This window comes from Penicillium taxi, assembly GCF_028828555.1.
Source record: "Penicillium taxi strain IBT 34144 chromosome Unknown utg000001l_segment0_segment0, whole genome shotgun sequence".
Taxonomy (NCBI): domain Eukaryota; kingdom Fungi; phylum Ascomycota; class Eurotiomycetes; order Eurotiales; family Aspergillaceae; genus Penicillium; species Penicillium taxi.
The window spans coordinates 3,438,499-3,461,665 of record NW_026643203.1 but is presented as its reverse complement, the minus strand read 5'-3'; the positions used below and the strand labels follow the sequence as shown (position 1 = coordinate 3,461,665).

Below are 23,167 nucleotides of genomic sequence, written 5' to 3'. Positions count from 1 at the left end.
TATAATGGAAGCATATGAGGAATCGAAGAAGCTGAGGAGCTGTTGTTGGGGTGCCCCACTTCGCCACGTGAGCTCATTGACCACTTCCTGATTCTCAAGGTTCCTATTACTAAGACTACCATGTTTTCTAGATTCTGATTTTCCTGATCTTGATGTTATTCAGCTCTTCATCTCAAATAGAAAATAAATGGCATTCCCCACTAAGTCTGTGGCTAAGTGCCGCTCATCCGAACCCGTTGAGAAAGATCATATCATGGACCCACTGCGGCTGAACAAAATCTTACTTTGACCCCGACTGCGTTCCGTGAAGAATACAAGAAACATTTGTATAATTAAATTTGTCCAGAATACATACTTATCTTAGTGCTACCGTAAATACTTACAACCCTGCGCGTTCTTTTACATTCTCCCAGGCCCCATCGAACCCAGTGGACCGAATCCACATCAGGTTGTTATCCACAGTCGAGTCAACAACTGCCAACAGATCAGCATTGAGAACAAATGAAAAGACTTGTGTTGCACTCACCCATATTTCCAATCCGAAGCCACATATCACCATGAATCATCAACTCCTGCTTGTCAGATAGTCGACACAGTTCCTCTCCATGAGCCAAAGCTCGTGCTAGCTTGACGATGTGTCCATCGTCGGCTGGATGTATCACACATCGGTGAAAGATAGTCGACCAGTCGTTTTGAGCAGGGTATTGACGAATCTCGTCTATGAAAAGATTAGGCAAGCCTTGTGATATATATAGCCAAATATCCAGGCGGCCCTTCCACTCGAGCAACCGGAGCTTGTTCCGACTATCCAGGGCCGGGAGGTTTGTCAACTTGGAGAAAAAGATAGACGCATTGACAGCATGAATCAAGTAGAAATCAAACTTGATATCTTTATCCGCACGCTGAGCAGCGCTGGTATAATACACTAATCCAAGTCCCAGGTCAATAAAGCAGCATTGATTCGCTATACGATGATTCTCACCAGTTGTATTGATCATTTCTGCTACCCGTTCCTCCATTTGACTCTCGGACACGGTATACTGGGCAGCATACTCGAGCATCTTCTGCTTACCGCGAGCCAATACCCCATCTTCAGTCTTATTCTCGTCAGACCGATGCACACTTTGTGCCAGAGTTTCATCGCCGCGGACTTCATTCAGAAGATTTAGCAATGACTTTCCTGGCTTCCCAATCCCACCAGCCAGCTTTTCTGCAGGCAGCAAGAAATCCCTGCCAAAATCTTCTTCGTGGACGGCTGTCTGGGCCAGTGCCTGAGCGACAATGGCCGGCTGGTTGAATTCCAGCCCGAACCCTAGATGGATGAGGGGGTGAATGAGCCCTACATAATCAGCTAATGCTCTAGGTATGAATGTTGCAGATTGGGTTCATCATACCTCCAAACAAGCGACATAGCATACTCTCTGATCTTTCATCATCAGTAAACAAATATTCATTCACAACTTCATCCACTCCCTTGGCACCAATCTCCTGCTGGAAAAAAGCCAGAAAGTTTGCGTAATGCTTCTCATTGCCACAGAACTTCAAGAACTCAGATTTCTCATGCATGGCCTCAACGATATTCTTATCAGTTTTGCGGACTGGTATCTGGTAACTCTGGTTACGCTTATAGGCAGCCTGTATATCGTCCGGACTCGCTCCAAGTGCATACAGACTGAGAAGATGATGCAAAATATGATCTATACAGCCTTGTCAGATCAAGATCAAGATCATTCTATACAAACTAATTCAAGCAGGTCCCGATGACATACTGTGGAATCCTAGATCATTGAAAAAAACATGATGCTTTTCCATGTCCTCCTGCAAGATCTTGCTTGTAAATTCTGCTGTGTCCTCGCGCACACCAGAGCTATAGATGCCTGTGTCCGCCACAGGCGACAATAAGATCTTTGTTGCGGTAGCCATGATTCCGGATTGGACTCGATAAACGGCACATATACTATATTTAAAAAATAGAGCGGCGGAAGGCTTTATACCCCAAGGATAACAGCGCAACTTTCCAAGGTTAAAGCAGATGATAATAACAGAGGGAACACCACTCGCTGAATAATCGGTGGAGCCTAGGATTACAAATATCAAGATTACCAATCAGCTCTATTAGGGTTCTGACTAGTTAATAGCTATTGAAGTTCCCCGCTTTAATACTTACGGGGTACATTGCTAATTCTTATTTTAATTTCATACCGAGTGTTTACTGATTATGATTGGTCATAGGATATTTAAGTTATAGGGATGCTAACGGTGAATTGGTGAATTGACGTTCGTATTCGCCCAAGACATGGTTGAATCCAAACCAACCCAAGAAAGATTATATTTATAAGCGCCCCACTTATGCATTCTAGTTAATTAAATGCCTTTTTCACATTCAATCTATCAATTTATGTATTGGCGTCATATGCTAGCGCTCTTCGAGCCCGTTTTTACGCCCGTAATGCGGCTCCCGCTTATTTACTTCATGATAAAATTCGCCTCCAAGATGCTCGGGTCAACAAAGCCTTGGGATGAAGTCCTTTTAAGGTGAAATTCTGTTATTTGCAATATGCTACATATGCACGAAAGTTCAGATTCACATTATTGAGTTCATTTAATATTGAGATAAATAGTCACTCCCTTATTCCGCCTCGAAAATTCCACTCGACCATTACGCCGCTGCTTCCCGCTCCTTCTTCCGGCGAATGCGCTCTCTCTCCATTTTCTTGAACAGTGGATGGTGATCCTTGATCTGCTTGTTCTTGCTCTTGTTGTACTCAATGTAAGCCATGTCATCTCCGCCAGCCAAACCGCTGAGGGTAGCTGCAGCACGTCTTGCAGTCGGCTTCTTGCCTGTGCGTTTGCCAGAACGCATAGAGAACAGGTCATCATTGACCTGCTCCACGTCCGCTGAAGACTCGTTCTGTAACATAACCTCTTGGAGAAGCTCACGACGTTCAGCGCCAGTTGAGTATGATAGCCCCTCAAAGTTGTCGATACCCTGTAAATGGGTGATGACCTTGAACGCGTAACCCTGGTCGATCAAGAAAGCTTGTCGCTTGGCTGAGTAGACCATCTCGCTAGTATCCTTGGACACGAGCGAGTAGAAGAAAGCGTTGAAGCCCTCGTCGTTACGACGCTTTGCTCGCAGAATCCGGCCCAGTCGCTGCGCCTCTTGACGACGCGAACCGTAGTGGGATGAAATCTGGATCAGACAGGTAGCTTCAGGCAGATCGAGAGACGTATCACCGATCTTGGACAGGAAAATAGTGTTGACTTGCTCGTTATGTTGGAAATTTTCCAGAATACGCATGCGCTCATTCTGCGGTGTTCCACCATAGATGTAAGCCTTGTTCAGCTTGAGTGCATATTTCTCAAGGGCGTAGACATTGTCCGAGAAAACGATGATCTTGTCGCCTCGCTTCTCGTGGAAGTCGATCAAGAACTGGCATGCCTGGAATTTGCGAGGGTTCATGATGTAAAGCAGTGCTTGCTTTCTCGAGCTCTCCCGCAAATACTCGGAGTAAAACTCTGTCGTCATAGGACACCAGACCTCGGCACACTGGACCTTGGCGATATGACCCTGGGAAGCAAGTTCCATCCAATTGGCTTCGTATAGTTTAGGACCGATCAAAAAGTTCAGATCCTTAATCTTGTCATCCTCACGTAGCAATGTTGCGGTGAGGCCAAGCTTGCTCTGTGCAGCAATGGCAGATGTGACTTTACGGAACATGGACGCCGGTACAACGTGCACCTCGTCAAGAATCATCATACCCCATTCTCGAGATTGAAGCCAGTCCATCATTTTCTGAGCATCATAAGAGCGGGCGCGAGTTTGCGAGACCATGGAGTATGTTGAGACAATAATTCCGGTAGATCTCTTGAATTTTTCTTTGTGGTCCGATGTAAATATTGCGATATCGCTGGGGTCGATAGTAGTCCAGCGTAGGAACTCATTCCGCCATTGAACGACAGACATGGAGCTGGTACAGAGAACAATTGTTCCCTTCTTGATGGTTGCCGCTGCGGTGATACCCACCAGGGTCTTGCCAGCACCGCATGGAAGCACAATAATACCACTCTTTGCACGTCCGTTACCAAACATCTTACTCAGACTCTTCTCCTGATATGAACGAATCCGTGCAGCCGGCTTGAGATCCATATCGAGATTGGGATTAACTGTATCTCCCTGGAAATCATACTCTTCCAAGGCTGGACATCCGATGGCCTGGCAGCGGGCCTTCACCACTTCAACACCCGTCGGTGGAATTTCGAAACTGTATGTAATGGCCTCCTCACTGTCGTCCTCCCCGATGTCATCGATACCGTAATCCAATGCTCCTTCCAAATTATCATCTCGGGGTGGAGCAGATGCTGGTTGCTGATTGCCAGTCTCTCTCACACCAGCTGCATCTTTTGTACCGGGAATAACAAGTGCTCCCATCTTCGGAGCTGCTCGTTCAATAATTCCTTCATTACTCTCGATTCTTTGCGGACCGATCACTTCGTCTTTCAATAGGTGTTGCAGCATCTCGGGATCTGACGTTTCCACATAGTAGTGGTTGTGTCGCAGAACCATCTTGATTTTTCCATAAGATTTTGTGAATTCGATGATGAAAGAACGAATGCTTTCAGGGAGCGGGGTTTTCGACAGACGGTCCAAGAACTCCACAATATCCTGAGGCTTCAAACCAACCGACACCGCAGCGTAAAGACTGTGGCCCGTGAGGCGATATTCGTGTAGGTGGGTCGGGCGCGAGAGCGGTTCCGCGATAGTTGTGAGAAAATCCTGCGCCTGGGATGCAAGTGGCGAGAAGCTCTCAAGGGTGATCGTGCCTTTTACCGGCTCGATCCATAGAGGGCGATTATAGTGATCACGTTTGAGGGAGAGGTAAGAAAGGTCTTTGTAGCCGAATCTGGGATCTGTCTTCTCGGCATGTGTCTTCTTGCTATGTGCCTCCAATGAAAACTTATTGACGACCTCTGCAATCAAAATCAGCATGCAATAAGCAATTTGAACACTGGAATGTACTGTACCTTTCAAGTTGTTCTCCTCCGGTGGCTCTTCATGATCTGGATCCGAGTATTCATCACTGCTAGAAATATCCATCACATCTGGAACTGGCGTAGGTCTCTTCGAAGTTCTGCTCGACCTGCCACCTACAAGAACTGTTAGTAGTCCGGCATCTATCCACGAAATCTGGAGTATGTACTATCAGTGGCCTTGCGCTTGGGAGGCATTTTGCGGGGATTTTTCGGAGCTTTGAAATAATTATAAGGCGTCTTAGAGTTTAACTTTGAGGGATTCGGTCCGATAAGGAGAACAACGCCTCTTGGAAAAGAGTATTCAAGCCTTCATGCCAGAATATGCCGAGCCGCAAGAAACAGGCGGCAGGCGCCGACTGGTGTATGCGACCAGTCTTTTCTGATAAGAAGCTGCAGGATATTCGTTCAATATCGTACTATTTACGAAGAAGATGGTGGGAGCTTCGAAGCTGTTGAGGTGAGGTCAGAGATGTTAGTTAGAAATGGATTAGTTATGGATTACGGATTAAAGGTTATAAACCTGAGGCACCAACGGCCGACTTCCGGCCGATTCTCCGGAGTTTGCGGCCAATGCTGACGTAGAGGAATTTTTAGCAACTTCAACTCTTCACACTCAAAGCTCTCATTTTGCAATCATGAATACAGTAAGTCTCCCTTTTTTTACTTCAATTGACACCTCATATTCTAACATGAAGCTACTATCAGATCAAATCCAACTGGTAAGCAAATTGATGAGCTCATATTTAAATGGTGGGCCCATATTGGAGATGGGCGAACGTCAAAATAAAAAATAAAAAAACGAGGCTAACCGGGGATGATTTTTGATACTAGGATTGGATGGGGCTCCCTTTGTATCGGTAAGCACCCTACTTCTGCAGCATACATGCCTTGACACCATCAAAACATGCAACTGATCAATATGTCCCCCAGCTTGCGGCAGTGCCTACATCTTTGCAAAGAAGTCTGTCAATGCGGACAGACAGAGCCGATTTGAGGCCGATATCAAACGCAAGGCCCAAATGAAGGCCATGGAGGATGAACATAAGCGGCAGCAAACTGGCCTTCCTACCTCGACTCCAATTCCAAGCGATGACTCCAGTCTAAAACGAGCAAACATGGCGGCCTTCCAGAATGCTGTCGATGATGCAGCTTCGCCCAGTGCAGAGGCATCCCACGACCCTGCCGCTACTCGACACGAACCCTTGACTGACAAAGATCGAGTGCTGGAAAAAAGTAAATACGAGGCTGCGGAACCGTTCCGTCCCCCTCGTGGAAACCGATTCAGTTAGATTTCAGCTGCTTGGGAATTTTCTGCCGGTGCCATTGTACAGATTGTGTATATCAAAATCGTCCGGACTGTTCATTTCTTGGCCGAGTGCTCTTGTTATAGATCAATATTAAGCCTCCATGGTTTCTTCCTAGGAGGATTTTGTATATTCATCTCCTCGGGCCCAACCTCCAGAGCTTGGAATATTAAGGGCCAATGAGTCTACAGGTATATAGGATGTACATCTCTTGACGAGGCCTATCTATAAAGAGTACACTAATATACCTAGATATTGTATGATGTGTCTCGTTTTAGAATTCCATGTAGCTATCGGATAAGCTATCGATAGTCTCGCTATCAAATTCCCGGAAGCGTCTCGCTGTCAGATCCTCATCGGATAATCCAGGGGTCTAGCGTATATACCCCGATATCCATTGATGCGATTAAAGATAATGATATATCAAAATAGAAATAAAAGCAAAAAAAAATAATAAAAAAATCCAATCAGCGCCGTGTCCCCCAACACCTTCAGTATGCGTGGGTCCAAGAATTGACGCCTGCGCCAAACTCAAGGATCCAATGTAAAGTTCAACAAATGAAAAGATCGTAGAGGCGTATAAAGTTGTATAGATGCTTAACGAGCATGGAAGCACAGAGGAGGGTTCAGCCTTGTCGAACGTTAGGTCTGCTTACTCGGAAGTATATACTTAGGTAATGCACACTCACTTATTGTCTGGGTGAGTCAAGTTTCTCTGGCGCGAACTTTCAATCGCAGGAGGGACAAATGGCAATACAACTCCGGTGACGATGCAGGACATGGCGACAGCACGTGCGAGTAGACTGTCTGGAGGTGTACGATGGGCAGAGAAGTGCCGAACAGAAGGGCGGACCATATGCGCGACAATGGCCATGATGAAGATGGATCAAATTGTTCAGAATCGAATATTGAATTTTTGAATTTTAGGTATATTTGGGGGTTTGAGGTTTGAGATTTGAGATTTGAGATTTGAGATTCAAGATGGATTTATTTCCAAAAGAGGGCTGAGAGACAGAGAAAAGGAGAGATCTGAATTTATATAAGAAATGGCGCAACATACCATTTGTATGCGGGGACGCTAACATGGGCTGATTATCATCTGGGGGAGTCACGGCACACCATGGTGGGGTCTTTAATCGACAAGTGGGCCATTCTTCCTACAAACTATTTCCAAAGAGGGGTTAGGCTTCACCGTCTAAAAGTGAGATGATGCGGGTAAATCAGCATCCGTTCTCCACGTATATACGAATTCAGTAGGCCCCCTGTAGTTCTATAATAGTTACCCGACGCCAATCCCGGCTAAACTTTTAAAAGTTCGATGGCGTTCGTCATTGCCGGATTTCTAATGGCTTGGTAATTGCTGAAATACGATTGGTTTGGTCTTTGTGACGTGCTTATTCAATTCTTACTTCTCCTCTCCTACTCCCACTTTGATACGAGTGATACTCGTAGACTAATAGATCCGCGAATAGAATATCGGAAATTAGCCTCGGCGTCCCGAGGGCTTTGGAATGAATTACTTGCCGATATTACTCTTATCTTCACTTTTACACTACTTCCAAGGCTCCAATCAGGAATTATCCAGGTACCTAGGTACTATTTTGTACATTTTCCCACTCTCTTGTAAGAAAGTCCAGAAGGATCGAAACCCTTTACGATGATGAACATTAACCGGACGACCTTGGATAAGTAATTATCTCGGGTGTGAATTTTTCCGAAAAATGACCTCGAGGATAGAGGAGTACTCATTGTATCTATGTACCTGATATCTTCTAAGGTTTCCCTTCGACCCTTATTGAGCTTTTGCTCGGCTGGTAATTTTGGAATCTTAGAACTTTTGAGCTTAGGTACGCAGCTTATGGACTACATACGTATTCCCATGAGACTTTCTACTTGTAGCCCACCCTTTTGTCCAGGCTATCAGGACCTATCAGAATATAAGAATTCTTTCATTGCCCAAGTGCCAATGACTTCCTATAGATCTACTTTTAAGTGTTATCGGTATCGGTGATAGCCGCACAGATAAAGCTACGGGGTCCTCCGTGGTGTTCACAGTTCTTATCGTTCTATGTAAACCTCCTACCCTTGGAAGTAGGGATAATGAGTCTGATCGAGAGCACACATTTTTCAAGCTTCTAGGGGCTCAATATCGCCGAGATCTGTACCTAGATACTTTCTTCGTCTATAAGCCCCAGGGCTTCTATGGTTCTGATACATATGTATATTAAGGTTATATTAAGGATCGAGTGTCACCACGATGGGTGTTCAATTTTACACAGGTCAAATGATCTTGTATCTCAGAGATGAAGAGAAATTTCAAGTTTGAGCTGAGAGCTGAAAAGGTCACTCTACAAAGTAAGCTCTAAGGATCAAGCATATGATCCTACAAAAGATGATGCCGCCATCATTCCGTGGCAGTGAGTCTGTCAGATATCTTCTTATCAAAAGTGCGTACATACCAAACTTACTATAGCTATGCCTCATATCTATTCATCTGTGTGTTGATGTTGAGTGAAACTGACGGAGTGATTGGCTGAGAAACATACATCAAGAAGGGGATAGGACATCCCGAAAGGCACTTATAGTTCCACCATCATACCTAGGTATCTTTTACTAACCGATATCCAGGTCGAAGGGCCCCAAATTGGACACGCAATAAGGCTTGGGCGTGGGGAGATTTAGCATCTAGCTACTCGAATCAAACATTGGAAGGTGTCAAAGAACGCATGCCAACCACACGATCTCTGGCAGAAATTGGGAATATAAATTAGAGATTCCAGGTAAGGAATTGGAAAGTCTATGGTAGACGCATACTAAAGGTAAATAGGTTATTTTGTTATAAGTCGTCATCGACACAAGTCTATGCTGGTGATCTGGATATGGTGAATATTTTCCTGTCTTATTAGAAGAAGAAAAAAAAAAAAAGTGCCAGAAAAAAAAATCCGCTCGGGCGGAGTCGAACCGCCGACTTCCAGATGACAATTTCCATTACAGTCTGGCGCTCTAAACCAACTGAACTACAAGCGGGATTGTATGTTGAAGTCAGCCATATTTAGATATATAAATGTAAATAAATGCCAGCCTCGGAACGCATTCCTCCAGTGATCGTACCTCAAATCAAACTGGAATGGGTTGATTACCTAGGTTTTGATTCTATCTCTGAAATATACGAATTTCGAACTTATCTAGATCTGAAATTTCTGAACCCTTCAATAATGCCTAAATCTTAAGATTTGACCAAATCTGAAATCTCTGAATAGTTTCAAAAATGTCTACCTAAATAAATATCGGAAACCAGTAAGAAATACTCGGTAGCTCAGATCATAGCTATGCTTGGCTGCAGACCTGGAACTGCTGAACTACACGTGACATAATTTACAATAGCAGTGCCAAGATACAAACCATATCACGTGCGACAAGACTCGATATACAATCGCTTGTCGCAGTCTAGAAAGCTTCCTTCTAGACTTATCAACCATGCACCGCCGCCATGGCGTCCCATCAGCTGACAATTGCGAAGGCCTCATTCTCCGCAGGTCTGCTACATCCAGACCCAACGTCCGTCACACGGGACGAAATTAGCTCTTTCCACACCTCGCTCGACCGTGTCCTCTGCCATTGTACGCCGGCAAATATCCAGGTCTTCTTCTCTTCATCCCTCCGCAACTTAGATTATTTCTGCTAAAAATGTCCCATATATACAGAGATGCAAAGACTGGCTTCAAGTTTATGTCACCTACTCGCCTAAGCGCTCAAATGGATTGACCAAGTACTTGGTTGCCCTAGCTGGCTCTGACGCGTCGCACAGCCAAGCATCGCCCAAGCGTCTCCAGCTCCACGTCCTTTATCTGATCAATGACCTGCTACATACTAGCAAGTACCATTCAAAAGGAGGCAAGGAGTTTTCTGTGATCAACGAGTCACTCAAGCCATCCATTGTCGACCTGTTTGGTCGAGCAGGCGCCTACAGCCTAGAGAAACACCCTCGTCACCATCAACGGCTTAGTGATATTGTGAAGATCTGGACTGAAAATGGATACTTCAGCCCTGAAATCCTGGATCAACTACCAATCGTAGTGAAAAACGCCGCTTTGCTTGAGGCGTCGTCAAATGATGTCATGGTCGACAACTCTGACCCGACCAATAAGCTCTCCGCGAGAAACGAACCATTTGTCCTGCCAGCTACACATGGCGATCCCACCATCGCTTGGTACGACTTGCCCGCCGCCAATATCCTCCCGCTCCTCACACCCAACTCCACAACCTCCATTCGCCCGGAGATGATCCGGCCGTTGCAATTGGCAGCAGGGCCTGCCAATGAGACGCTAGTGAACGCCGTCAAAGGATTTATGGAAGAGGTTGACCAGATCTACACCACGGGTGATGTGGTCATTGGTGGTGATAACCCCGAGTTGGACTTACTTGGCCAGAAGGTCGCTCGTGACGAGATTTCCAAGGAAATTCTACAGGGTGATACATACTATGGGTGGTCTCGTGAATTTTCCCAGCGAATGAAAAAGCGACAGAAACTCGGGCAAGCTGAACGTCGGCCTTACGATCAGTACTAACCGGATTCAAGAAAGGAACCATATTCAATAATTAGTGTGTAAGGCTTTCAAAGCTCTGGGTCTACGCACGCGCACCTGGGAATTGATATGAGGGCCTTAATATTTTTTTTTGGAACCGGGTTTTCAAAATATTATATATTTGCTGGATCCTAGAGGCGATAATCAAGGACGAAAACAATGTTCTTACTTCGTCACTCAATAACTATCATTTTTCCATATCTATCTCATCTTCGTTTAGCTCAGATTTCCACATCTATCCACAATGAAACCCATGCTCCCTAGCCTTGGAATGAAATATATTATTAGGTGCGCCTGCAAAATTGGGCAGGCCGACTTGAGGTCGACCCTGGTGATGTTATTCCAGAATTAAACACCCTTCAAATTCAACTATTAGCGCTGGAAAACATATGGAGTGCCTACCTGCCAGCGAAACCTTGGAAGAAGATAGATTGCTCTTGAGCATATTCTCGACTATCTGACTATTTCGGAAGACTTGATCTCAATCTTTTGGAATGACGGAAGCTTACAAGAAACGATGGCATTACAAGATATCCAGTTACCGTCAAGCACCATGAGCAGTTGATGTAGTGACTGTCCAAGAGTGGATGCCTGAGTGTTTCATCAAGTCACTATTTTGAAATTATCTGATAGAATGAATGAATGAATGTATGGGAAGAAATGAAACAAGTAAAAAACCAAAAAATACTAATTGTATACAAAAAATGCCACGAGACCAAGGCATTATGCCAGATTCGTGCTAGAAGGGAAAGATATCGTGTATGCTTCCAGCTTCTCGGGAAACGACACAGCAAACCACCGTAATGCAAAATTGTAAGTCTTTCATTGAGTGACTGCATCCATAATGTAGTTCGCTTGAGATTCATCATTAGCACCGTACCCGAAAGTCCGGTAGTATTCCTCCTTGGCCCTCTCAAAGGGCTTGCAGGCGTTCAAAGCGTTGTTCAAAGTTGACTAAACAATCATTAGCGTCACATCACATGCCTGCTACCCATCCTCAGAAGGACCCTGAACATACTGATTTCTGGTTTGTACAGCACATAGGGTTATATCCATGACCCTGGCAAGAATTTGGATCCTCATTTGGCTTCATATCTTTGCCTATAATTCCGAAAATAAGTATAAATTCCCCTATTCAAGCACTGAAGCTTTTCAGCACAATGCACCGAGTGGATATGACACGTACATTCAAATGCGACACCAGAGTTGATCTGTATTCCATTCGTCCACGGAAGAAGGTCGCCCACAGGCTTCAGGATATCCTTCGATGTTTGCGCCAGAGACGTACAGCATCGCTTGTACTGTTTCGTGGGACAAGAGTATGGACCGACTGGAGTTCCATATTTGGAATTTAGAGGTACTTTTGGCGCAAGCACGAGTTTGGATACCTTTGTAACCGATGATGAGGCCGGGAAGTCTGGTATCGTTGTAGTTGGGGCGTCCTGGGCGATGGGGATAGCTGCAGCGATTGAGAGGATCGTTGCGAGCTGGAGGTAAGTGAAAAGCATTTTCGAAAGCATATTTGTAGTTCCTTTGATTGGATCTTTGTTCTTCGAGTGTATTACAGAAGTTGACGAGGTTGTAAAATGAATAAATTTGAAAGGGCGCGATTCACGTGTTGGTACAGAGCACTCCGAAATATAGGAACGGTTGGAAGAATTGAGACGTGCTGAACCTTGGAAGAGTTGAAAAAGAGTGTCAAGGCGATGAGCCTGGGAATATACTGATGGATAGAAATGAGCGACTGGAGCTGGAAGAAATTAGTCCGTTAGGGACATGAAGGATGAGTTGGCGTAGGTTTACCAGGTTGTGGCATGAACATTGACCTCCGGAAGCTGGAAGATTTCTAGAAAGGAGTCCAGGATGGAATCGGTACAGTCCCTTGGGTTGATTCAGCCTAAACACTGGGGATGTTCTTCGGAGATTAATTCTGATTCAGAATATTGGCGTTATTCCTTGTTTTTCTCCCTTGGTACGCTAGTGGCCTCGGATTCCGGAGCTTCCAAGGGCAGCGAAAAGGTGCTGAGCTCATGGGGAATGTAGATAGCTATATGTTATTACAACTGGTGCTAGATATTTTGCTGTTTGGTATGTAACTGCCTATCAAGGAAGAATTTCGAGTTAGGGCTAGCTTACTGCAACCGGTAGATTTCATTTTCTAATCCGTTACTTGTGGATCAGCCATGGCTGTCCCTTGTACTGCAAGTTCTCTTTAGCTGACCATTAGATTATACAGTCCATCAATGTACCTTTCACAATTGCAAATTGTAATGGAAATTTTACATTTATTTTTATGCAAGGGGAGGGCCCTTGACTGAAGAATGTGAAGCTGATCCCCCACTCCAGGGCAGAAAATGGAGGTAGACAGAAGGTAAATAGAAGTCTACCGTCTGATAGAGCTGTGAGGTGAGAGAGACAACCTTGGATGAAGACAACGATAAGTACGAATACGACGAAGATTTTGAGGTAAGGTTCTACCAGCATACAAGCTTGGAAGTAGCGAGCGGAATCCATATAATAGGCTCAGATAGTCAGATCAATTTGGTACAAAAAAGTCGTGGCGGTAATTTTAATTTCAAGTAAGTGACACTGTCCTCGGCCGTGGCGTGATTTCATCACAACGCACATACGGCAATTTATCATGAGAAAGGGAAACAAAAACCCGAAAATTTGTGGGGCACTTTCATTGATGCAAGGAGCATCGTACAAGCATCGCTTTTCGCAGAATGAAGATGCCGTAGAGAAGATATAGGAATACATAGAGCTTTGGGGCTCTGGTAGAATGGCACAGGAGAACGTGTGTAAATGCAACTGCTCTTATGTCAGGTTGGGCTTAAATGACCTAAAGATCGTATGACGAAATGTTCAGAAGCCGTCGAGATTCTTGAGAAAAAAGGGGGCTGCAGGTCTGTATTAAGATTTCAATTCGGAAAGGTAGAAATGTATGGCGAGAGGGGTGATATAGGAGTGGTGTGTTATCGTCGGGAAACACAGGAAAACAAAAGCCAAAAGGCTAAAAAATACTTCATCACTAGCGCGCAAAAGTGCAAGCACTCGCTGTAAAAACTCCACTCATACATCAACGGGCGAGTATGGTCGTACGCGGTCTTATTGATGCCGGTGTCATCGAACTCTATAAATAGTGTCGAACAAGCCTCGCAGTCGCGCCAGAGAGATGGAGCTGCCTATTGAGGTTAACAGATAGAACAAGAGATTAGGTTCCAGTTTCAGCACACCATATGAGTGTTTAAAAGCCGGTTGACTTGGCATTATGGCCGGAATTCTGAGAATTCTGAGCATCCTGACGTGCCATTGCCTCAGCGGCAGCTCCCGCGGACGTGGGAGGAGGACCGTTCGCCTGACGAGGAATATCACCATTGATAGAAGAACCACTATTGCCACTGTTTTGGCTACTTCGGCTGCTATTACTGTGGCCTTCCATATCCACAAAGGAAGACATCTGTCGATGGGTATACTCCAGCATAGTGCGATTATAGTCTTCTAGAGACAGAGGTTCAGAGTTTCCAGCCAGGTGATCAGCCGAGTCTTGGAACATAGGGATGGTTGTTTGAGACATGGTCTAAATTAATTGGTTTCGTTGTTAGTTACCAATGTAGAGGTCAACAGCCAAATATAGGTTGTCAAATGTTTGGGAAGCGGGCTTGGGGTTTGTAGAGTAAGGAAAGATATAAGTAGGTGGGGAATGGGCCTACCGACCTTTAGTAAGGATCAACAGAGCTTAGCTTAGGGTAAACACAGTACCGAAGTACAGAGTAGAACGGGAAAGATTAAAAGTGTGATAGACTCAGTGGAAAGGCGATGTTTCAAATTGGGCCGCAAATCAGTCAAACACAGTGACGTATTGGGTCGTATAGGGTCCAAGATGGGAAAGGTTTAGGGGAATAGTAGGTGTATCAAATCTGGAGTCCTATTGGAAGTTCTTGGTTTTATAATAGAGTCCGAAAAAAGGAGGGGGCAGTAAGATTGTGAATGTCATTAATGAAATCATGGGTTGATTGATGAAGACCTAATCAGTAGATGATAGGTTCATCAGCTTTTAAGCAGAAGAAGATCGGAACGGAGAACTAAGGTCCAGTGACATCATTGGCTGAGGAAAAGGAAAGCGATGAGATGCGCCACTGCCGCATCATAAGAACGACGTTCGCTGTCATTATTTGAAAATAAATTAATGATTACCTCCACTTGGACTAGGACCACCTTTCGAGGATCGAGGATCGGCGGCATGAGCTCACTGTTCACTGCTCATAGGAATGTGCATCAATTTGGATCATGGGTGATAGCATATCCCCTGCAGATCTTTTCGCCTTACGATTGCTATCTGCCAATAAGATGAATGGTGTAAGGGTCTATGAACGACGAGGCCCATTCTGTGTTCGGCACTTGTTACGAGAGGATTCCTTGAACGGAAATGGATTTCCACCAAGATGGGCACGAAAAGGGGATATCATGATGTTTTTTTTTTTCAACGTTCAACATCTAAACTTGTAAAGATAGATCTTACCTATGTCACCTCATTCTCATTTGGACATGAGAACTGTGAGTTGTACTGGTGAGCTGTTGAAAATGAGACCTCAAAGTGGACCAAGCCATGTCGTCATAGCCAGTTTCGGGGCGATCCGATGGAATGAGATTTCTGTAGCCCAATAGATGACATTAGATGTATGTATCTGACCAATATTGATACTTTAATTCACTGAGTTCTCGGGCCGATGCATCGAGCATCCAAGTAACAAAGCATGGTGTATTTATTTAGTAGTTAATTAATTGCGGTTTATCATGAGCCTGAGGCACTAATGGCACCTGACGTCACCAAGCCCTATACAATGAGCAATATACGAATTCAGCTGAAGCTACTACGCACCGCCGCAACTATGTACATTCTTGCGTGTAATACGAGTGGCTCATATTGATCCGCATTCAGCAACGTATATTCCCCGGATACAGATACGAGATGCTGTAAACCGATCGAGGCTGATATCTGGGTATGTGGCGACTAGGGCCATGTGGTGGCAAAGAACGATACGATGTAGTGGATACAGTGTAGCGTGCTATGTGGGACATTTCCAGGACACTAGCGAAACTCAACAATGCCTATAACCGAGTCTCCAGCAGAACCATACATGACAGCCGGTTCGGGACTTGCAGACCCAGGGTTCGACTCGCCATTAGCGGGGAGGCAAAGAAGTCCCACATATGCCTGAATGTACATTAGTTAATACCTCTATTAATTTCTAGTGGAATTAAGCAGTATTAGGTTTGGTTCGACGAATATCTACATAACTACTTAGTCAGAGGCGACGCCGGAGCCTTTCCGATATCAGAATCAGATGTGGACTACCTACCTAGGTAGGTAATAATACTATGATAATCCATTTGATCCGAGACATTTCTATATAGAGATAATCGGTGGGTCTTTGCATAAGTGCTTTATCAATATAGCACGAAGTTTGCAATTACACAGCACCCAAGTCCGACAGACTTCGGGAGTCACAGACCCACAGAGATTTATCGAACACGAAGTAGGACTCGACTATGTCCAGGCTCAGGAGGGACGATGGGCACCGTCGGATCTGAGGCGATTTTGGTAGTCAAAAGAGACCTTTAGTTTCTCATTTAACAGTGTATACCCCAGGGGTCTGATCACACGGCCGATCGTCATCCTCGGTACCTACTAAGTAGGTAAACAATTGTAGTATCAATGCCCCACAGCATCATTATCATACCTATATATGTGCATGTCAACAATGAATTGGGTACGGGCCAGACATGACAAGAGCCCAAGTCATGAAGTTAATCTACCATAGCGCAGATGCATCACATTGCATGCTCCGTAAACATCTGGGCACCCGTCAGAAGCAAAAGATATGCGGCGATGTACCGCAAATGACGATCTTGTTGTTACACCGAGGACGTTGCTATGATATCACAATTCCACTTTTTTCGTTCGTCCAGCTCTTACTCCGCACAAATAAGCTCATATAACACGGCGGGTAGATGGGACATGAAGTCATCGTGTATAGTCTGACATATGTTTCAATTCAGGCTCTATCAGTGTCTCGTCATGGTGGGACGTCACTGAGATTGTTCTTTACAGTGAGTTCATTGTACACAGTGAAGAAGATGGCTGGGCCGATTAGTCCGGTCGAAACCTGTTTGTCTGAATCATTGAAGCTACCTAGGTAGGTCTAGTATTGCGAATGTTGACTGATCGAGCATGAGAGAACAATTCGTTCACTGTACACAAACTTCGATCTCATCATGACGGGGCGAGCCATCATGACCAACCTCAGATGATAGACCGTCTAGACTACCTAGGTAATTCGCGATATGTTAAAGACAACCTTGGAAGCGTGAATGAACGATTTTAGGCAAACGAATCACAATTATGTATTCACCTTGAGCGTTGTCCCTTCGTTACTTCATCCCTACACGAATATCTCTTCTTCGCATTTCAGAAACCAATGAAAACTCAGCTGCCGTATTAAGATGCAATTGGGTGATAAAATTGGGTCCAAGGATTCATAATTCTACATAGTATAAGGAAAGAGATGTGATCCATTGGAACAGCATGCGCCGATCTCGATGTTGAGGGTAAGAAAAAGACATACATCGTATTATTTTGACTTTCATACTCATCACACGTAACCTAATCAAATAATCAGTAACTGCACAAGTGAAAACTAATGCCCAAAGGTGACTTGAACTGGATTAGACAAGAGAATGTGTTCGTTTAAAACGTACCTTTCCGTGCGCCCTGGAAGAAGAACCGCACGACAAAGACCTGCAAGCCGGCCATCGACACCATCATCAGACTCTCGATAACGCTGAAGTTGAAGATCCGACGCTCGGTGCTGCGGACAGTACTGAAGTTACGGTTTTCACGTGTACGGAAGTACTTTTGGTTGCGGGAAATGGTGGACAGCTGTGCGGAGAGTTTGTAGATGGATTCCTCAAGACTGGAAGTTTGTTCGGGGCTAGCGCCCTGGCGAGAGGGGAGCTGAGCACGCTGCTCGTTCTCGACCTGAAGATAGATATGTCAGTGATATTCAGATTAATTACAATATTGATTGGGGTTATTCAAGGCGGAGGGAGGTGATGGGGACCTGTTTTCAGGGGAAGTATGACGTACAGCGATCTCGAAATCGACCATCTTCTCGGCGAAGGTTGACATTTCGTTATTGAAGCAGAACGTGTACTCGCCAATGCTCTGAGCAGTAAACACGAAGTCGCCCTGTCGCTCCTTGGTGCCCTCCAGAACGACCTTATCTCCAGGCGCAGTCACAACAAAGTCAACATCGAATGAACCACCGGATTGGACCTAGACAAGACCGGATAGGATATTAGGAAGCTGCTAGATAGATCGCTGTAATGCGCGCAGTGGCACATCAATTGATTTGTTCACTAACCGCAAAGTAGAATGCCACCTTGGCATTGCTTTGGTCAACATTGGTGAAGAAGCATGCCTTCTCGTTGGCATCGAGGCGATAGGTCAAGGCAGTGGCTGAGATGCAAGAGGCCAGAGAGGCCAGACAGGCCAGAAGTGAAAAGCGCATGGTGGAGAGAGGATTGATGTCAACTTTCAAGAGATGCGCAGTCAGGAGTAACAATGTTGTCCATTTGGAGAGGTCCGCATGTGCTTATGTCAGCGGTTTGTTTTGCTCGAACTAGTTATAGAATACGTACGGATACATAACTACAGTCAAATCTACTTACAAGCTCAATGGCAAAATCTATTTGACCCTGTCCGATCTGTATTGTATTTTAATTGCCTTCATATTGAATCCTCTATAGAACTAGGCACTATGGATGGCGGAGCACAAACATAACGATTATGAAATTGAATTGCATAAAATGTCGAGACCAGCATAAAAGGAAAAAGGCATGCTTGATGTGTCACTGCGAATGTAATTTGCAGCTGAGCCCCGTTCACAAATTCCCCCAAACCCAGAGCGCCCTGGAAATCACTTCATCGAATGAAAAAGCTTTCGCTCTTTCCCCAAAATCCGCGGCTCTTGCTTTGATGGTCAAGACCCAGATAATCATCAGCACCTGCCATGTCAGAAAGAATATCATCTGGAAAGTGGTTAGTTGATGCGGGGAATGATATGGATTCGAGATCACTCACCATCCTCAATATATTTAGTCGCAGAGAAGGAGGCTCGGGGAATGATGGCGAACTTGATCTTCTCAAAGGGCTTACCCTTAATGCCGGTCCGCTTTGAGAGACGCTCCTTGGTCTGCTTGAAGATTTCACCCTATTTTGGGGTTAGCATTCTCTGAAATAAAGACCGATTTTGATGACCTACTGGCTTCACAACAAACTTGAATGGAACTCCATGGGGCCGACTGGGTTCACGGTCGAAGTTGTAAGCACTGATCATACGATCACCCTCTTCAATATTCAGCTCTTCAGCAGGAACTCGCTCAGCGTAGAGAGTGGAGTATTCATTGATGCTCGACACGGTTTGGTTCTCCGAGAACTCCCTATTAAACTTTCCACCGCTCGCTTCGAACAGTCGAGTCTCATTAAGCACCTCATCAGAGAGATTCGCCTTCTTTTGCAACTCGGAGAGTAGTTCAGCAACAGTTCCGTTACGGGCCACAAGAACCTCTACTTGTTCCTCCTTTGTGATGCCTTGAGGAAGCAAGGTCACCCTGATGCTCTTCTTTTGCTCGAAGTCGCTCAGGCTCATATCCAAAACCTCGTAGTAGAGGGCATCCGCACGGTGCATAGTGTATCCATATGCGCCATACTGTCCAGTGAGCGTCTGAGCCAGAGTGGCATTGTTAGCGCGCTTGATGAAAGATTTGGGCTTGCCGGTGCTGGCCATCACGGGAGCAAATCGCAAGTGAGTGGGCTCAATATTCAAGTGATCGGCAACCTTCTTTGAGTATTGATCATAAGTCATCTTCTTGCTGAGGGTCAGAGTAAACTCTTCACCTTCTCCGGTTTTGAGAGGAGCAAAGGTGACATCCATGCGGTTCAAAAGATGATCATAGAATTGGCGAGCGTCGCTGTACATGGCCGATGCTTGCACCTCAGAGTCCTTCACTGTTCGTTGGAATGTAATGATGTCACCATCCTGGATCTCAGACTGTTGGAAAGTTTGCTTGGGTTTCATAACGTCAATCATATTGTGCTTGATTTCTTCAAACAGTGTGAATTCGGTGCCTGCGGGCCAATCCATGCGAGACAAGATGATGGATGACAAGTCAGCCACCTTCTGGTTCTTTCGGACATATACAGAGGCTACCCCGCTCAGGTTCTGGGCCACAACGTCAAAGTGCTTCAGGAAGATAAGGACCGAGTCATTTTCGGGCCAAGGAGTCGGCTTGCCGTCAGAACCCAGCGGTGCGACCTCCATCCAAAGGCGGAAGAGGCCGCCCTTGGTACCGAATTTGGCGTAAGCTTCTTCGACAGTCATCTCCGGATCATTAATGATTTGGTCAGGGCGGGTTGTCTTATTTTGGCGGTTGACCAAAAGCCAGAATCGGATGGCATCAGCATTGATACCCCGTTCTTCGGCAATCTCATTCGCAAATTCACCCACCTTCTTCGAGCGAAGAATGCGGTATTGAGTCGGTAGAGCTGGGTCCTCGGCAGGGAGGTCCGAACTGGTCAAATCAAAGCCGTGATGGGACTGGAAAGTTTGCTCAGTCAAAATGCCAACGTTCATGTACAAATGAGCCTCCTCCCGTTCCTTTTTGCGACGCAACATCTCTGTGCGATCCTCGGCCAGGCGGGTTTCTATGTGGTCTGGGACATCTTCCTTTTCGATCGGGAGAAGAATATCATCTACTCGTGTCTTGCGGATGTACACCAGCATGTAGGCGTTCATAGATCTCTTGGTAGATAGTTCTCGGGTGTAGGGTTGACGAACATTAGCGGTTCCGTTAGCACCGTTAGTTCGCTCATATTCACCGCCGTAGTTCTCCTCTAGAACTTCCTTCTCGGTGGCGCGGTTCACACGATCATCGTCAAAACGGTACCAGTGTCCGTCCTTGGTAGGTTTCAAGAACGCATAGTAGTGCCCGGCATCCAAGCCACCGCTGTGCACAAGGACACCATGCAATTCATAGGTCCAGGGCTCAGACATATCCGCATTTTCGGAGAGGTAGGGTGCCGCATCAAACTCTAAGGGGAAAACGTGTCGGTCGTTGACTTTCATCATCGTAAGCAGGTTAAGGTCGTATTCAAATCGTTTCAAATGGAGGTGCAAGACGGGTGGGAAGCTTTCAAAGATCACACCCTTCTTCGCGTCTTGAAGGCCGTACGGGGGACCCGCGTCATACTTGTTTTCACCTTCTAGGGTTTCCACCTGAATATAGTCGCGGAAGCTGTCATCCAAAGTTTTGTTGCCTCGAACGTTCAGCTGAATGTCCCAAAACTCCTCCACTCGGGAGGACTCAAAATCCACATTGATGCAAGAGATGTATGTCTTGGTCTTGCCAACAAAGAGATCAGGAAGTGCCTTCTCGGCTACTGTACCCTTCATCTTCTCCTCCAGTCGCTCCATCAGCTTTCGGGACAATTCCTGAACATCTTGTTGCTCAAATGCCTGTCGAGAGTCCCAGCCAAAAGATTTGGTGAGTTCAGTCGTTCCAACTGCTGAATCGTTGGTTTGAAGGTTGTAGAACAATCGCTGGAGGGTCCAAGCACTGTTTTCGGTATTGGCGTCATCTTCAGTGGGGATCTGATACACAGCCTGGAAGGAGTGTGGGAGGTCAGTATGCATTACTAATGAAGATAGACGTTTGCAACCCTTACCTTGCGAAAACCATTAGTGAAGTAAAGCGATTGCAACAGAGAATTCAAGTAGCAGGTTGCGCCCTGGTTGCGAAGACCGACCATGCCAGTCTCCTTCTTGGAGTCGTAGCTGGAGATCTGATTAGTATCTAAGACCACAGCCCTAAGAGGGCCGAATTGAATTGGTGTGCAGGAAACTTACTTATGGAAGGTGTGCCAGAGAACTCCAGTGGGATCCTTAACGACGCGCACGTACGCGGTGATGATGGCCTCATCATCTTGGACGAGAGGCACTCCCTTACCCTCAAACGGATCACTGAACGCAGCGCGCAGGTCATAGAACTTGGTAAATCCCCAGTCACCTTCATCGGCAGTAAATCGGTGCATTGCGACTGTTTATTGGTAATCATAGTCAGCCCTTATCTCACGTCATACTGCCAAATGATCTCACTTACCATGAGAAACGTAGATGGATGGATCCTTCACATTCGACATGACCAATGCAAATTGCACACACGAATACCAATCCTTCGGAGGCTCTTCCCACGCATGTTCCAAGTACAGCGAGGTATGTTGTGAGTTATTTCCATATGGGAAAAATAGAGTGCGCCTAAGTCTGTCTTTAGAACTTAAGCTTATTTGAATTCCGGGGAAGTATCACGCACCATGGGGACCCGCCGCAGTTGAAGACCGGTCCGTGCATCTTGCGGTCCATCTTCCTCCAATCCTTGATATGCCATGTATGAGTGACCTCGTCTTCGACCTCCAAGTCTGGGTTCTTGGGAAGGATGTGTGCCATCATCGCCGCATCTATAAGTTGAAAATATCTCGGTTAGCGCTATCTGCACCTAAAAAAAAAGTAGAGCCTCCCCCGCAATGGCAAGCTAGATCCAAAGCTGAAAGATGATGTCCATTTTTTAGTCGCATCTATATTCTCATCAAGACATCATTCTCGTCGTGATATTGCCGAGGATCTTGCCGGGAGTGCGGAGAGGAGGAAAAAAGGACGCAGGGAAACGTACGATCATTAGCAGACGGCAGGGCTGAAGGCTCGTCAGATCCAGAGTTAGAAACGACGACGACATCGGTCTTTTCATCAGGGTACTTTTCATAGTCGTCGATAAGCATTTCGCTTTCCGCAAGCTGTAAGGTTATTAGATCTGCAATGACGACACAGGCGCGAGGGGCACGGTCGGCGTGTGAAACTGACATTTTCCATGGCGAAAACGCCCTCCCGATCAGTCGGAGAACAGTATTCGGAGAGAGTGGAATAACGAAGGAGTGTGAGGGACTTAAGTGTGTTGGGGGAAGAATCTATTGTCTGCAGAGCAGCAGAATCCAGACGGAGCTTAGCGGTGGCGGAAGTTGTAAAGTTGGAACCTTGAAAGCTCGACCGTTTTAATTTTGGGTGGAGTAAGAGTGAGGAAGAGAATAGAGAAAATAGTCAAATAGAGTAAAATTACTAAAATATGGGG

The 23,167-nt window shown here is 45.7% G+C and overlaps 9 protein-coding genes across 9 annotated transcripts; 2 read left to right on the top strand and 7 right to left on the bottom strand.

Annotated features, from left to right (window-relative positions):
* Positions 1-379: 379 nt before the first annotated feature.
* N7495_001243 (questin oxidase family protein) lies at positions 380-1,923 on the bottom strand (the record flags this gene model as incomplete). Its single annotated transcript, XM_057203913.1, has 5 exons — positions 380-474; positions 527-925; positions 983-1,339; positions 1,395-1,697; positions 1,770-1,923. The coding sequence occupies 5 exons, from the start codon at positions 1,921-1,923 to the stop codon at positions 380-382; spliced, it is 1,308 nt and encodes a 435-aa protein (XP_057067986.1).
* Positions 1,924-2,659: 736 nt separating this feature from the next.
* N7495_001242 (TFIIH/NER complex ATPase/helicase subunit SSL2) lies at positions 2,660-5,229 on the bottom strand (the record flags this gene model as incomplete). The annotated part of the gene is made up of 3 exons (XM_057203912.1): positions 2,660-4,971; positions 5,026-5,148; positions 5,202-5,229. 3 exons carry the CDS (start codon positions 5,227-5,229, stop codon positions 2,660-2,662), a joined length of 2,463 nt encoding a protein of 820 aa, XP_057067985.1.
* Positions 5,230-5,669: 440 nt separating this feature from the next.
* N7495_001241 (uncharacterized protein) lies at positions 5,670-6,323 on the top strand (the record flags this gene model as incomplete). The annotated part of the gene is made up of 4 exons (XM_057203911.1): positions 5,670-5,678; positions 5,740-5,753; positions 5,866-5,891; positions 5,965-6,323. 4 exons carry the CDS (start codon positions 5,670-5,672, stop codon positions 6,321-6,323), a joined length of 408 nt encoding a protein of 135 aa, XP_057067984.1.
* Positions 6,324-7,023: 700 nt separating this feature from the next.
* Positions 7,024-7,212, bottom strand: N7495_001240 (uncharacterized protein; the record flags this gene model as incomplete). Its single annotated transcript, XM_057203910.1, has 1 exon — positions 7,024-7,212. One exon carries the CDS (start codon positions 7,210-7,212, stop codon positions 7,024-7,026), a length of 189 nt encoding a protein of 62 aa, XP_057067983.1.
* A 2,616-nt stretch (positions 7,213-9,828) lies between these two features.
* N7495_001239 (RNA polymerase II-binding domain-containing protein) lies at positions 9,829-10,906 on the top strand (the record flags this gene model as incomplete). The annotated part of the gene is made up of 2 exons (XM_057203909.1): positions 9,829-9,978; positions 10,043-10,906. 2 exons carry the CDS (start codon positions 9,829-9,831, stop codon positions 10,904-10,906), a joined length of 1,014 nt encoding a protein of 337 aa, XP_057067982.1.
* Positions 10,907-11,746: 840 nt separating this feature from the next.
* N7495_001238 (uncharacterized protein) lies at positions 11,747-12,444 on the bottom strand (the record flags this gene model as incomplete). The annotated part of the gene is made up of 3 exons (XM_057203908.1): positions 11,747-11,878; positions 11,943-12,025; positions 12,111-12,444. 3 exons carry the CDS (start codon positions 12,442-12,444, stop codon positions 11,747-11,749), a joined length of 549 nt encoding a protein of 182 aa, XP_057067981.1.
* Positions 12,445-14,171: 1,727 nt separating this feature from the next.
* Positions 14,172-14,501, bottom strand: N7495_001237 (uncharacterized protein; the record flags this gene model as incomplete). The annotated part of the gene is made up of 1 exon (XM_057203907.1): positions 14,172-14,501. The coding sequence occupies one exon, from the start codon at positions 14,499-14,501 to the stop codon at positions 14,172-14,174; it is 330 nt and encodes a 109-aa protein (XP_057067980.1).
* A 3,174-nt stretch (positions 14,502-17,675) lies between these two features.
* N7495_001236 (p24 family protein) lies at positions 17,676-18,498 on the bottom strand (the record flags this gene model as incomplete). The annotated part of the gene is made up of 3 exons (XM_057203906.1): positions 17,676-17,966; positions 18,075-18,263; positions 18,352-18,498. 3 exons carry the CDS (start codon positions 18,496-18,498, stop codon positions 17,676-17,678), a joined length of 627 nt encoding a protein of 208 aa, XP_057067979.1.
* A 413-nt stretch (positions 18,499-18,911) lies between these two features.
* Positions 18,912-22,911, bottom strand: N7495_001235 (ubiquitin-specific protease UBP15; the record flags this gene model as incomplete). Its single annotated transcript, XM_057203905.1, has 9 exons — positions 18,912-19,018; positions 19,071-19,200; positions 19,252-21,651; positions 21,714-21,822; positions 21,895-22,084; positions 22,148-22,302; positions 22,358-22,502; positions 22,715-22,835; positions 22,903-22,911. 9 exons carry the CDS (start codon positions 22,909-22,911, stop codon positions 18,912-18,914), a joined length of 3,366 nt encoding a protein of 1,121 aa, XP_057067978.1.
* Positions 22,912-23,167: the final 256 nt, after the last annotated feature.